Below are 15,726 nucleotides of genomic sequence, written 5' to 3' on the forward strand. Positions count from 1 at the left end.
GAGTAACCGTGTATTTTTGGCGTAGGTCTATTGGTTACCATTTGTACAGTATAACCAAATTTTTTACTACAAATACAATGGTTAAACTATCATTAGTATAGTAAAACCATGGTTAATTTTCATAAGGGATGTGTTGCCAGGTTAACAAAAACAGTAATAAATGTACACCTTAAGAGAAGAGAACACATAGGATGAATATAGAGATACAGTTTTTTAGGATGAACAGAGCTTCGGGTAATTTCCATGTACTTGTCTAGACCAGCTTTGAATAAAGAAAAGAGAGGTTTAGAGCGAGATTTTTTGTATGTATATGAAATTTAGCTAGCAAGAAGCACAAATTATGTTATATTTTGCTATATTCTCAGTTGAACAATCCAAAGAAATCAGGTTTTACATAATCAAAATTGTGTAATTATTGTCTGAAGACTATTCTAACATAAAAATGAGTATGTTAGCTACCATAGCTATAAATAAAGACTTTAGACGACATGACGTCATGACGTCACCCAAAAATGAAAATTCTGTCATTAATTACTCGCCCTCATGTCGTTCCAAACCCGTAAGACCTTCGTTCATCTTCGCAACGCAAATTAAGATATTTTTAATGAACTCCGAGAGCTCTCTGACCCTTCATAGACAGCAAGGATCCTAACACGATCAAGGCTCAGAAACGTAGCAAGGACATCATTAAAATAATCCATGTGACATCAGCAGTTTGTGTGCGAAGAAAACAAAAATAACGACTTTATTCAACAATTCGTCTCACTATAACGCCATTTTGGAGAGAATCACATATGTAAACAACGTATGCAACGAATGTACGCGGATACGCTGTTTACACTTTGATCTTAATGTAAACAACGTATCTGCGTACATACGTTGCATACGGTTGAGCCACTGATGTCACATGGATTATTTTAACGATGTCCTTGCTATGTTTCTGAGCCTTGATCGTGTGAGGATCCTTGCTGTCTGTGGAGGGTCAGAGAGCTCTCGGAGTTTATCAAAAATATCTTAATTAACGAAGGTCTTACGGGTTTGGAACGACATGAGGGTGAGTAATTAATGACAGAATTTTCAGTTTTGGGTGAACTATCCCTTTAAGGGCTGAAATTATGCTGAACGTTCAAACTTTTGAACTCTTTCAAACTTTTACAGCTACTTCAAACTATTAGGCTATGCTTTCTCAAGCCAACATCAAAGTTTGTCTTGAAGTTTTTCATCTTGTTGGAGAGCTGCGCTCCACCTCACATCACATCTCTCAGGATGAGGTCATTCTCGTCACCTTATCCACTCTGAAAGGAAACACCGCACTACTCTACTGGATTGGTTTTCCTGCGGATGAGAGCCGCCGCCTCAGATAGATATGCACATAGATTGTTCACACGGAAACCCAGCGTTCACCTCTGCTGTCTGCTTTTATTTCAGGTCATAGTGGATGATTTGGGAAACAAGGCCGTGTACGAGTTTCCCATCAGCCGCTGGTTTGCCATCGATGAGGATGATGGGAAGATACAGAGAGATGTTCTGGTTGGAGGCAGTCAACCCACCGGTAAACATGCAAAATATCACTTAAATGAACATACAGACAAAAGCTCCTCCTGAAAAACCAACATCAGCATCACATTGATTGATTGTGTACAGAAATGTACAAAGGTTTGGACAAACCTGACTGAATTATTTGATCTGAAGACTTAAATGCTTTAATAAATTAGGTCTAAAATACCGTTCAAGAGTTTGGGGTCAGTAAGATTTTTAAAAATGTTTTTAAAGAAGTTTCCTTTCCTCACCAAGGCTGCATTTATTTGATCAAAATGCAGTTAAAATTGTAAAATATAGAATATGTGTTAAACTGTAATTTATTTCTGTGATGCGCAGCTGTATTTTCAGCATCATTACTGCAGTCTTCAGTGTCACATGATCTTCAGAAATCATTCTAATATGCTGATTTGCTGCTCAACAAACATTTCTGATTATTATCAATGTTGAAAACAGTCGTGCTGCACAATATTTTTGTGGAAATTGTGATGCATTTTATTTTTCAGGATTCACAGATTAACAGAAAGTTCAAAAGAACAGCATTTATTTGAAATGGAAATCCTTTGTAACACTGCATCAATTTAATGCATCCTTGATAATTAAAATATACTAACGCCAAGCTTTTGAATGGTTATATATAATACTTTCCACAAAAATATTGTTCAGCACAACTGTTTTCAACATTGATAATAATCAGAAATGTTTCTCGAGCAGCAAATCAGCATATTAGAATGATTTCTGAAGATCATGTGACACTGAAGACTGCAGTAATGATGCTGAAAATACAGCTGCGCATCACAGAAATAAATTACAGTTTAACAGATATTCAAATAGAAAAGTTATTTTAAATTCAAATAATATTTCACATTTTTACAGTATTTCAGATCAAATAAATGCAGTCTTGGTGAGCAGAAAATACTTTTTTAAAGAACACCGATGATGAGCCAGTCTGGTTCAAGCTCTTCGTTTAAGATTCAGTCTGGACTCATTATAACATTATATATTACATTTATATATATATATATATATATGAAGAGTTCATTTACAAAAACAGATAACTCCGTTTTTAACAATTTTCAAAAGTCATGTTTTTTCATTGTGCATTCCACTTAATCTCAATCAAACTGCAGTTGGGTTATTTTGATTAGGTTAAAAAATAACTAAAAAACACAGCTAACTAACACAATACAAACATGATTTTTGAGTTATCTGCTTTTGCAAATAAACTCTTCATATATACATTATCTATTTTTGCAGGCATCGTGTACAACGTTCAGGTGGTGACAGGGAACATCAGAGGTGCAGGTACCAACTCCAAAATCCACATGATCATGCACGGCTCCAAAGGCCTGAAGAACAGCGGCAAGATCTTCCTGGAGGGAGGGAAGTTTGAGCGTGGCCTGACCGACATCTTTAACGTGGAGATCGCGGCGCTGCTCAGTCCGCTCAGCCGAGTCACGATCGGTCACGATAACGGAGGAGTCAATGCTGGCTGGTACTGCGACAAGGTCAAGGCTCTGTCCTCCGTTGCTTAAACTTCACCGTTGATTATCATAGAAAATTATTTCAATTTGTCATTTAGTTTGTAAAAACCAGCAAAAATCATCTTTAAAATAATGCAAGTATTAAGGTAAGATTATTAAGGCGAGACACTACAAGCAACAGGCTGGTTGATTTTAACATTTTGATCTATTTTGCTTCCATTGCATGTCTTTTTTCAGACTAGTGGAAAGAAAACATCTATTAAACACATATAAGTGTTTATTTTATTGTACTTTTTTACTCTATTTACGTCTGTAGATTTATTTAATTGTAATTGCAAGATACGGTATAAACTTATAATTACAATAAATCTCAGAATTAGAAAAAAGTCAGATTTGCAAGATAAAAACAAAGAATTTCAAAATGTAAAGTCATAATTGCAAGAAAATGTCATAACTGCGAGTATACATCTGCACTGTAAAAAAAAAAGTTCAGCCAACTTAAAATTTTAAGGCAACCAGCTTCAGCAGATTTTTGAGTTTGCTCAACCCATTTTTGTGGGAGATTCTCAAACTTTTGTTATATAAACTTAAAACGACAAGTTGAGAAAACTCAAAAATCTGCTGAAGCTCTTTTTTTTTTTACAGTGTGGCTTTATCCAAAATATATGGAAATTAGTGCATATTTAATTAGATACTGCCTTAATTGTTTATGAAATGTCATTTTTAAATATGCAAATGTCTTAATAATATGGTATGGTGATATCTAGTTAAAATATGTTCCCTTATTCACCTGTGCTGTCCTAAACTGAAAATGCTGCATCTTTAAAAGCTTAATTTGTCTGTGTTTTTTGTGTTGCAGGTGGTCGTCTTCTGTCCGTTCACTGGCATCGAGCAGACGTTCCCTTGCTCTAAATGGCTGGATGAGGACGAGGCTGACGGGCTCGTCGAGAGGGAACTGTATGAAATGGTGTCGCTCCGGCAGAAGAGGCAAAAAAGTGAGTATTGCTCATAATGTGAAAGAAACAGGTTGTAGGTTTTATGAGGTTAAACGGATCTCCTGCTCCTCAGAGCATCCCTGGTCTCTCTGGATCTGGACGTCAGATATTCCGGGAGCAGGAACAGACGCGTCTATCTTACTCCAGATATACGGAGAGAAGGGCAAGTCGGACGAGATGAGACTCGACAACAAAACTGATAACTTTGAGCAGGGCCAGCTGGACAAGTTCATGGTAAATCTGCCGTTTTAGGGATAAAAAGTGGTGATTTGGGGAGACGTTGCCGATTGGCAAAAAATACATATTATTTAACAGGCTTTGATGTGTTGGCTATATACAATTTTTAATTATTCATTTAAACATTTTAACATTTTACTGTATATGACATTGTACATAGTCATTCTGCACTATTAAGGGGGGATACATTTCATTAAAAAACTGAGTTCATTTTCATACCACAAAGATTTGTATGTAAATCTGAAACGTATTTTATGATTGGAAGTATTTTCTTATACCAGTGTTATTATAAGATAATATACTTTCTAAAATATTTTGAGTTAATTTTAATTTTTATATTTTCTATTTACATTTTAATTTTAGTTAAAGTTTTAGTAATTTAGGTTTTTTTTTGTCATTTATATTATTATTTTTGAAATATGTCCATATTTTTTTATGGTTATAGTTTTAGTCAACTACTAGAAAAACCCTGTCTTGCAAAAGAACAGTATATATATTATTAAGTGTTTATTTCTTTTAAAATTATTTATTTAAATTCTACATTTTATGATTTAATACATTTTTAGTTTGATTAGTTTTCATTTTAAAATTAATACTTCTAATTTTACATTTTCATGATTTAATTCATTTAGGTAAATGTTTTGTTTTATTTGCTTAATTTTTTAAATGACTTATTTTTATTTTACTTTTTATAATTCGTTCATTTTAGTATGTTTATTATAATTGTTTTACCTTTAAAATTATTTATTTATTACAGTTTTATTATTTAATTTGAATGCATGTTTTATTGTAAAAAATATATATTTTACAATTATTTTTATTCTACAGTTGATCATTTTATTTTTATTTTATTATTAATTTTAATTTACTTAAATTTGTGTAAACAAAATTCAATTTGAACAAATTTCAAAATGACAGGATTTGTTTTGGATTGTCATTGTTTATGCATTTCAGCAGTTCAAACCATCTGATCTGTGTTGAATATGATTCATTTGTCATCTGTTTTGTCAGATTGAACTACCAGATCTTGGGAAGCTGACTAAACTGAGAATCTGGCACGAGAAGAGAAATCCCTTCGCCGGCTGGCATTTAAGTCGAGTAAGAGCATGAGATGCTGCTGCATTTAATGCTTCACACTTGATATCAGAATAACAGTCTTCTTTATGTCTCCTAAGATGTCCATAATGAAAACTTTAACAAAGGAAACATATAAATTCCCAAGTGAGCGCTGGCTGGACGCTAATGAGGACGATAACGAAGTGGTGCGAGAGCTTCCAGCCACCGGAGATCTCATCTCTGAACCTCTGACACGTACATTATCACGCATTATTATTATCGTTAACATTAGTCTACAAGATCAGTTCACTCTCTAACGGATATTTCTGTTTCTCCAGTTATCAAGTATCGCATCACAGTGTACACAGGGAACGTGAGCGGCGGAGGAACAGACGCACATGTGTTTCTGTGTCTGATCGGGGATCAGGGCGACACCGGCGAACGCACTTTGATCAACTGCAAAAACAACGTCAACAAGTTTGAGAAGGGCAACGTTAGTGGCGTTTCTGTGGAGCTTCTATGATGTGCTTGTGTTTGTCCATTTGTCTCTCTGACGCTCTGCCCAGCAAACACAGAACGTTCCCCTAACGTTAGTATTTGGTTCCCGTTTGGTTATCTTTTGAGAACCAAATAATAACGTTTCCAGAATGTTGCAGAGAGGTTATTTTGAAAAATAAAACTAAAAATAACTTACACACAAGGTTCCTTTGGGTTATTATTTTGGAACCATGAAATAACATTCCTAGAATATTGCAGGGAGTTTATTTTTAAATTACCTAAATATAACTTACACATTACGCATAATGGTTAATCTTTTGGAACCATAAAATCACGTTCCCGGAAGGTTGCAGGGAGGTTATTTAAAAAAAAAAAAACTAAATAACTTAGACAGAACGTTCCCTAATGGTTATTTTTGGGTTATTATTTTGGAAGCATAAAATAAAGTTTCCAGAACATTGCAGAGAGGTTATTTTTAAATAACCTGAATATAACTTACTCAGAACGTTCTCTAATGGTTTTTTTGTTTGTTTTTTTAGGTTAGCCTATTATTTTGGAACCATAAAATAACATTTTACAGAACATTGCTGGGAAGTTATTTTTAAATAATTAAAAATAACTTATTCAGAACGTTCCCTAATGGCTTACCTAGGCTACTTCCAATTACAAAATTGCAAATGTTTTTGTGTAATGCCTTGTACAAAACTCTGATATTAGTTTAATACAGCATTTATTGAAATGTAGAAATTGGTTCAATCAAAGTGATAAGTCCAACTGCATGGCTAAAATATTACGCCAGAATGTCTCAATATACTGCCTCTGATCTGCGCGCGCTTTCTCCTGTCTTCCACAGAAAGCCGCGCGCTCGCGTAATTTAAAAATTAACGGTCGTTTCGTTTTCCTGGCTGGCTGACTGACATTCGTTTATCGATCTCTTTATTGATTAATTTCTTATAATTAATATAGATATGAGAGTAAATATGATTTCGGAAGATTTAAAAGCCTAACTGAAGTCAACATGATGTTACTCCAGAAGTTTTTGTTTACGGACTAAACTGTAGGCCTACAATTCAGGTAAGAAATAAATGCACTGATATCCTACTTTTAAGTCAAACAGTTGTTTATTCATTTTTTAGTCTCTGTGACTAAATTTCATATTTTAAAAAACAGATTGTGTTGAAGTCATTGTTATTTGGTGCTAATGTAAAATCTGTGTGAAATCCAGTACAAAGGGGTCATATAATGCCATTTTTATACAAGTTAATATGATTCTTTAGGGTCTAAATGAAAAGTTTGTAATATACTTTAATTAAAAATTCTCGTTCGTATTGTAAGAAAACACTCATTTTACCTGCTCAAAAACAGCTCTCTGTTCAGCACGCCATTTCAGTGCATGTGCCTTTAAATGATCATGAGCTCTGCTTACCCCGCCCCTCTGCTCTGTGGGGCGTGACACAACACAAGTGGAGTGTTGCCTTGACAACAGTTGAGGGTATCTTTTGGCGGAAGAATGGCAGCGGGAGTTTCTGAGGACACTTTCATTCATTTTAATGTACTGTTACCACGTTAACTTTACCACAGCGTACACAGTTTGTAATAACACAATAACCATAATGCGTTGTTCATTACAAACGTGGGATTATGAATTATATTGAGAACATCGTACATAGAAAACATGCCGTAATGTACACTTGATTTCATGTAATGAACACTTGATTTCACGTAATGAAAGTTAGTGTAAACTTTAGCCACATTCATGGTGAAACATGCAAGCGATTAGCAAAAATTAATATAAAGGTTAATAAAACGTTACACTCACTTCTTCTGGAGGTGCAGCAGGAACACGAATAGTTGGTACCGATCCTTTTTTCAGGAGCAGCTTCTTGGCAAAACCAGCTTTAAACTGACCCTCGTTTATAAAGCAGTCTGGTGAGAAATGATTCGCGCAAACATGAAAGAATTGAGGTTGATCTGGGGGACTATTCCCTTCGAAAACAAAACTCAGCCACTGTGTCTTCAGCGGTTCGGACTTAGGAACATCAAAATGAATGCTGTGTTCATTATTGCACCCGAGAACAGAACACCACGATCGCTTAGACGCCATTCTGCTCATAGACAGCTCCAGCGTATATCAACAATGACGCACGGACTATGATTGACAGCTCGCTCACGAGCAAGGGCGGGTCTGTGTTGAAACACTGCTGTCAATCAACCATCGTGGGAGGGGCGTCCGACCGTGTGACGTCACACGGTCGAACGGCTTGATTTGAGACAGGGTAAAACAAATAAGGAGATTAAAAAAACACTGGATGGATTTTTATCATTTTATGATGGTTGTGTACAGGCACTGCTAACACACATTTCAGTACAATCAACTTGTAAAAGTGCATGTACCATTATATGACCCCTTTAACCAATATCTTTTCTGCTGGCCTTTGATGATCCAGTTCAACCATAATAAGCAAAAATGACTGTAGATAAATTAACAATTGTGCTTCATTGTTTTTTTTTATTGCTGAAGAGTGTTGAACCTTCTTCTCCTGCGTTCTACTGTACAGATGTGAATTTACTTTTCCTTCAGCCTGAGGTTTATTCATTAAACTTTTTGGTGTGAAAGGGCTTTTACATTTGCTATAAATAGAACTTCTTATGTTAAAAACAATCAAGCCCTGCTCATATTTAAAATGTAACGCAAAAGTAATGTAACGCATTACTTTCCATAAAAAGTAACTAAGTAACATAATTAGTTACTTTTTTAGGGAGTAACGCAATATTGTAATGCATTACATTTAAAAGTAACTTTCCCCAACACTGGGCGTATCCGTAGTAAAAGTTATGCGTTTTAAAATGAAAACGCACTAGTGTAAAGCTAGCTGGTGTTCCGTGTATTTGTCACAGGCGGATGAGTTCATCATTGAGGCCGTGTCCATCGGGCAGGTGCGCAGGGTGCGAATCGGTCACGACGGCCGTGGCGGAGGCTGCGGATGGTTCGTGGATAAAGTAATCGTCAGAGAAGAAGGCCAGGCCGAATCACAGGCCGTCGAGTTCCCATGCAACAGGTTACCGGCGTCAATCCATTAACTGGAACCCAAAACATTGGTTTAAAGGGATAGTTCACCCCAAAATGGAAAATTCTGTCATTAATTACTTACCCTCATGTCGTTCCAAACCCGTAAGACCTTTGTTCATCTTCGGAACACAAATTAAGATATTTTTGATGAAATGTGAGAGCTCTCTGACCCTCCTATAGACAGCAACGCATGTTCCCAGGTCCAGAAACGTAGCAAAGACTTCAGTAAAATAGTGACATCAGTGGCTCATTTTCAATTTTCCGTAGCTACGAGAATACTTTTTGTGCGCAAAGAAAACAATAATAACATAATTTATTCAACAATTCTTCTCCCCGAGTTACCGTCTTCCACCGTTTTGGAGAGTACCAACGACGCATGTGCGCACTTTCTCCTGAATGTAAACAAAAAATACATGTTTACACAAAAAGTATTCTCATAGCTTCCCAAAATTTAAGTTAAGCCACTGATGTCACATGGACTGTTTTACCGATGTACTTAGTACGTTTCTGGGTCTGGCAACATTACAGTTGCGTTGCTGTCTATAGAGGGACAGAGAGCTCTCGGATTTCATCAAAATATCTTCATTTGCGTTCCGAAGATGAACGACATGAGGGTGAGTAATTAATGACAGAATTTAAATTTCGGGGTGAACTAATCGTTTAATGCGCAGAATAGGTCGTTCTTGAGCGACATTTGTCTTTTATTTTTATTTTATTATAATTTTTTTTTACATATCCTCCTTCATCTGTTCAGATGGTTCGACCGCAATGAAGACGACGGGCAGATTGTTCGTGAGTTGGTGCCATTAGCAGATGGACAGAGGCTTTACAGTAAGTTTTCTCCTGTTTCATATCTTGGTTTTCACCTGCTGGATGATATAAACACACGTCTAGTCAAATATAATCTACATATTTATGATTTACTTAATTTTTAGTATTTCGTTATTCATTTAAAATGACGTGTATAATTTCTACATTATGATTATGATTATTTATTATTTTACATTTTGACGTTTTAGTTCATTTTTAGTATCTTAATATGATTGTTTGATATTTTAAAATTATTCACTTTAATTTTACACTTACATGATTTAATTATTTTTAGTAAGTGTTATATTTTGATAGTTTCTAATTTAAAATTATTTATTTTAATTTTACATTTTATGATTTTTTAATAGTTTTTAAAAGTTTAAAATTTTACATTTTGATTTAAGTGAAATGTTTTATTTTTATAGTTTTAATTGTCAAATTATTTCAATTCTACATTGATATAATTAATTTTTAGTATTATTATTTTGATAGTTTTAATTTTAAATTTTCAGTTCTATATTTTTATGATTACATTTTAGTATTTTATTTTGACAGTTTTTGTGTTAAAGGTGTCTAATTTTATTTTTTACATTTTACGATTTAATGAAGTTTTAGTAAGTGTTTTATTTTGATAGTTTTTATTTTTAAAGTATTTATTTTAATTTTACATTTTTGTGATTTAATACATTTTTACTTGGTGTTTTATTTATATAATTTTAATTTAAAATGAATCATTTACATTCTACATTTTTATGATTTAATTTGTATTTTTATTGTTATTAAATTCTTTAATTTTACATTTTTGTGATGTAATGAATTAAGTGTTTTTATTATTATTTATTTTATTTCAATTTACATTTTTATTCATTATTAGCTTGTCTCATAAACCCCCTCACTTTTCAGGGGAACCCCAGTTTCACCAAAAACCAGAATTCAGCACAAAAGTCAAATTAGCCTTTTCAGTTCTTCGAACACATGAAAGCTGAATATGAGAAATGTCTGTTTCAGACGTGAGCTATCACATCGCAGTGAAGACGGGTAACGTCAGTGGAGGAAGTTCAGACTCTAAAGTGTTTGTGAAGTTCTACGGTGAGAAGGGAGACACCAGCAGAATGATGCTCGTGGTCTCAGACAACAACCTGCGCAATTACTTCGAGGCGGGCAGGGTGGATGTTTTCACCGTCGACACCGCTGACATCGGGCAGGTATGTGTGCTTTCCTACCAGTACTGTATTATATTTAACAGACACATATTAAACCACCTCATAAACCCATGAAGATGTTTTTCTCAAATCTAGATTAACCGGCTCCTGATCGGTCACACTAATGAAGGGATGCGTGCCGGCTGGTTTCTGGACAGCGTTCAGATCATGGTGCCAAATCACGGCAAACACTACATGTTCCCCAGTCACCGCTGGCTGTGCAGAGACGAGGCTGATGGGAAGACGGAGGTGGAGATTTACCCCAGTGAAATACTGGATGTTGAACAATGTAAACGCTCATGCTGTTATTATAGCAGATCCCTGCTGAAAACACAGCAAACAATCTGCTTCTTCCTCAGCATTTTTGCCTTGTTTGCCTTGCTTTGGTTCCAGTACATTCTTAAATCAAGATACATTTACTTGAGGAGCAAAATGACTTAAGATATTAAGTTTTGTTCTATTAAAACTATATATTTATATACACACACACACACACACACACACACACACACCCTGACTTGGTGATTTACTGTTTTCTACATAAAATCATCCTTCATAAGGTAAAGAACATTCTGTGAAAATGTAACCTTGATATCTTTAATATTGACTGACTAAGACCATGTCAAAGATTTAAATCATAGTGAAATTAATGGTTGAAATCAAATTTTGATGCTTATTATGTCATAATTAGATTTTGAGACTTTAGCTTGGATATCACAGAGAGGGTCACATATTATTATATAATATTATAATATTCTTTTCATAGTATTGGAATAAATTTAGCCGTACTATGGCCTTCTTGTGTCATTGTCCTGTAGTGATAAACTATGAGATCACGGTTTTGACGGGGGACGTCTTTGCTGGTGGCACAAATGCCAATGTTTTTATACAAATCTATGGAGATCAAGGAAAAACGGAGGTGCTCCAAATCGGCAGCAGGTCAAACAACTATGAGAGAGGAGCAACAGACATATTCAAGGTATTGTCAATGTCTACCATCATCATCATCACACTCACTCAATGTCATACTGATCTGTGACGTCTGTGCAACAGATTGAGGCTAAAGATGTGGGGAAGATCTTCAAGATCCGCATTAGTCATGATGACTCGGGCATAGGAGCCGGATGGTACCTGGACCGGGTGGAGATCAAGCGTCTGATAATGGCCATGGTGCCCAAAGAGAAGAAAGAAGATAAAAAGAAGAAGAAGAATAAGAAAAAGAAGAGCGAGGAGGATGAGGATGAGGAAGGCGGTGAGGAGGAGATGCGTGAGGTGATCTTGACCTACTTATTCCCCTGCGATCGCTGGCTGGCTTCTGATGAGGAGGACGGAGAGATGGTGGTGGAACTTCTGCCGGAGGACAATGAGGAGCTGGAGGGTACAGACACCTACCAATGTTTGATCATGCGGTTCTGTTAACTACGTTTGAGTATGTCCGTCATCACTAGACTCTAAAACACACTCAGAATAATCTAGAAACTGCATTGCAAAACTCTAAAAACACTCAGAGCAACCTATCAACCACATAGCAACACTCTAAAATCCCTCAGAACAACATAGAAATAGCATAGCAACACTCTAAATCACTTAAAATAACCTACAGTAGCAACTGCACAGTAACAGAAGCGGTATAGCAACACTCTAAAATCACTCAGGATAGCCTAGCAACCATATAACAACACTCTAAAAACACTCAGAACAACCTGGAAACGGTATAGCAACACTCTAAAAACACTCAGAATAATCTAACAAATGCATAGCAACACTCTAAAAACACTCAGAGCAACCTATCAACCACATAGCAACACTCTAAAATCCCTTAGAACAACATAGAAAACACATAGCAACACTCTAAATCACTTAAAATAACCTACAGTAGCAACTGCACAGTAACAGAAACGGTATAGCAACACTCTAAAATCACTCAGGATAGCCTAGCAACCATATAACAACACTCTAAAAACACTCAGAACAACCTGGAAACGGTATAGCAACACTCTAAAAACACTCAGAATAATCTAACAACTGCATAGCAACACTCTAAAAACACTTAGAATAACCTAGCAACCATATAGCAACGCTCTAAAAACACTCAGAACCAACCTAGCAACCGCATAGCATCACTCTAAAGCCCCTTTAGAATAACCTAGCAATTGCAGAGCTATACTAAAACTCATCAGATCAACCTAGCAACTGAATAGCAACACTTTATAACCACAGAGAATACCTTAGCAACCACATGCAACCAGTTTCAACACTCTAGAATTAAGGCAGTGAGTTTTACATGGGAAAACACCACTAATATTTCTATCAGATTTAAGAAATCTGTGTGACATTTAATACTGGTGTATTATGGTGCATAAATCACAGATTACAGCTGCAGTGTCATTGATCAAATCATGGTAAATCCTTTCTTGTTTTAATAATTCATAATCTGTTCCGCCTCAGAAAACACATATGAGGTCCACATCTTCACGGAAAACATGATGGGGGCCGGAAGTGATGCCAACGTGTTCATCAACATCTACGGAGAGAACGGAGATACTGGAGAACGACCCTTGAGAAAGTCCAATCATCTCAACAAATTTGAACGCGGACAGGTGAGATGAATGACCAGATGAACGCCAGTCATGGAAGGCAGGCAATCTGACACGATCCCTCATGTTATTCACAGTAGATGTAGTCGTATAGTCTTACTCATATGTTAATGTGAGCCAATCAATTATTTACCGCACACATCGAATATGCTCCTCTAAATCGAGGCCACCCTGACAGACCAAAGCTGACATCTTAAGTGTCATTGTTTTCTTCATGTTTGTGGAAGTAGATTCATGGTTATGTGTTGCTTCAACTTACAGGAGGACACGTTCTCCATCACAGCTGTGGAACTGGGGCCTTTGAAGAAACTAAGGATCCGTCACGATAACAGCCATCAGTCAGCCTGGTACCTGGACAGGGTGGAGATCGTGGACACTAAAGATGACACCACGTGAGTTCAATCAGACTGATTCCTTAGACTCTGACCTGACACAGATATCAGAACAATCTAGAAACCGAATAGCAACACTATAAAACCCTTCAGAACTACATAACAACACTCTAAAACCCTTCAGAACAACCCAGCTACTGCATAGCAAGCCTCTAAAACCTCACAGAAAAACCCAGCAACCGCATAGCAACACTCTAAAAGCCCACAGAACAGCCCAGCAACCACATAGCAACACTCTAAAACACTCAAAATTACCCAGCAACTGCATAGCAACATTCTAAAAACACAGAACAACCCAGCAACTCCATAGCAACATACTAAAACCCTTCAGAACAACCCAGCAACTCCATAGCAACACACTAAAACCCTTCAGAACAACCCAGCAACTAGTTTTTATCCACACACTCAAATGCTCATGAAGAAGAAACCCCCTCAGAACAACACAACAACCGCATAGCAACACTCTAAAATACGCTGAACAACCCAGCAACTGTATAGCAACACTCTAAAATACTCAGAATGAATGAATGAATGAAGCATTTATATAGCGCTTTTATTGTGTATTGCTATACACCCAAAGCACTTTACAATCATGTGGGGGGTATAGAATAACCCAGAAACTGCATAGTAACACTCTAAAACACCCAAAATTACCCAGCAACCACATAGCAACACCCTAAAACCCCTCAGAACAACCCAGCAACTGCATAGCAACACTCTAAAACCCCTCAGAACAACCTAGCAGCTGCATAGCAACACTCTAAAATTCTCAGAATTACCCAGCAACCACATAGCAACACTCTAAAACCCCTCAGAACAACCAAGCAGCTACATAGCAACACTCTAAAACACTCAGAACAACCTAGCAGCTGCATAGCAACACTCTAAAATACGCTGAACAACCCAGCAACTGCATAGCAACACTCTAAAATACTCAGAATAACCCAGAAACCGCATAGCAACACTCTAAAACACCCAAAATTACCCAGCAACTGCATAGCAACACTCTAAATCCCCTCAGAACAACACAACAACCGCATAGCAACACTCTAAAATTCTAAGAATTATTCAGCAACTGCATAGCTATACTCTTAAACTTTTCAGAACAACCCAGCAACTGCATAGCAGCACTCTAAAACCCTCAAAATTACCCAGCAACTGCATAGCAACACTCTAAAATTCTCAGAATTACCCAGCAACCACATAGCAACACTCTAAAACACCCAAAATTACCCAGCAACTGCATAGCAACACTCTAAAACCCCTCAGAACAACCTAGCAGCTGCATGCAACACTCTAAAATTCTCAGAATTACCCAGCAACCACATAGCAGCACTCTAAAACACCCAAAATTACCCAGCAACCGCATAGCAACACTCTAAAACGCCTCAGAACAACCTAGCAGCTGCATGACAACACTCTAAAACACCTCAAAATTACCCAGCAACTGCATGCAACACTCTAAAACCCCTCAGAACAACCTAGCAGCTGCATAGCAACACTCTAAAATACGCTGAACAACCCAGCAACTGCATAGCAACACTCTAAAATACTCAGAATAACCCAGAAACCGCATAGCAACACTCTAAAACACCCAAAATTACCCAGCAACTGCATAGCAACACTCTAAATCCCCTCAGAACAACACAACAACCGCATAGCAACACTCTAAAATTCTAAGAATTATTCAGCAACTGCATAGCTATACTCTTAAACTTTTCAGAACAACCCAGCAACTGCATAGCAGCACTCTAAAACCCTCAAAATTACCCAGCAACTGCATAGCAACACTCTAAAATTCTCAGAATTACCCAGCAACCACATAGCAACACTCTAAAACACCCAA

The 15,726-nt window shown here is 36.6% G+C and overlaps 1 protein-coding gene across 3 annotated transcripts in view; it reads left to right on the forward strand.

Annotated features, from left to right (window-relative positions):
• Positions 1–2,937: 2,937 nt before the first annotated feature.
• The window catches only part of loxhd1b (lipoxygenase homology PLAT domains 1b), a 36,602-nt gene continuing 23,813 nt past the window's right edge, over positions 2,938–15,726 (forward strand). For 2 of the 3 annotated variants that reach the window (XM_058783805.1, XM_058783806.1), the window contains exons 1-14: positions 2,938–3,047; positions 3,883–4,018; positions 4,092–4,252; positions 5,267–5,353; positions 5,431–5,566; positions 5,650–5,804; positions 8,708–8,868; positions 9,634–9,710; positions 10,698–10,894; positions 10,988–11,180; positions 11,710–11,870; positions 11,945–12,269; positions 13,340–13,491; positions 13,750–13,880. In XM_058783805.1, coding sequence (XP_058639788.1) covers positions 3,988–4,018; positions 4,092–4,252; positions 5,267–5,353; positions 5,431–5,566; positions 5,650–5,804; positions 8,708–8,868; positions 9,634–9,710; positions 10,698–10,894; positions 10,988–11,180; positions 11,710–11,870; positions 11,945–12,269; positions 13,340–13,491; positions 13,750–13,880 — 1,967 coding nt within the window. In that variant the 5' untranslated portion in view covers positions 2,938–3,047; positions 3,883–3,987. Of the gene's footprint in view, positions 3,048–3,882; positions 4,019–4,091; positions 4,253–5,266; positions 5,354–5,430; positions 5,567–5,649; positions 5,805–8,707; positions 8,869–9,633; positions 9,711–10,697; positions 10,895–10,987; positions 11,181–11,345; positions 11,871–11,944; positions 12,270–13,339; positions 13,492–13,749; positions 13,881–15,726 lie in introns of those variants that run through there. The other variant, XM_058783807.1, reaches the window with a different exon arrangement.

Source organism: Onychostoma macrolepis, chromosome 08 (assembly GCF_012432095.1).
Source record: "Onychostoma macrolepis isolate SWU-2019 chromosome 08, ASM1243209v1, whole genome shotgun sequence".
NCBI classification, from domain to species: Eukaryota; Metazoa; Chordata; class Actinopteri; order Cypriniformes; family Cyprinidae; genus Onychostoma; species Onychostoma macrolepis.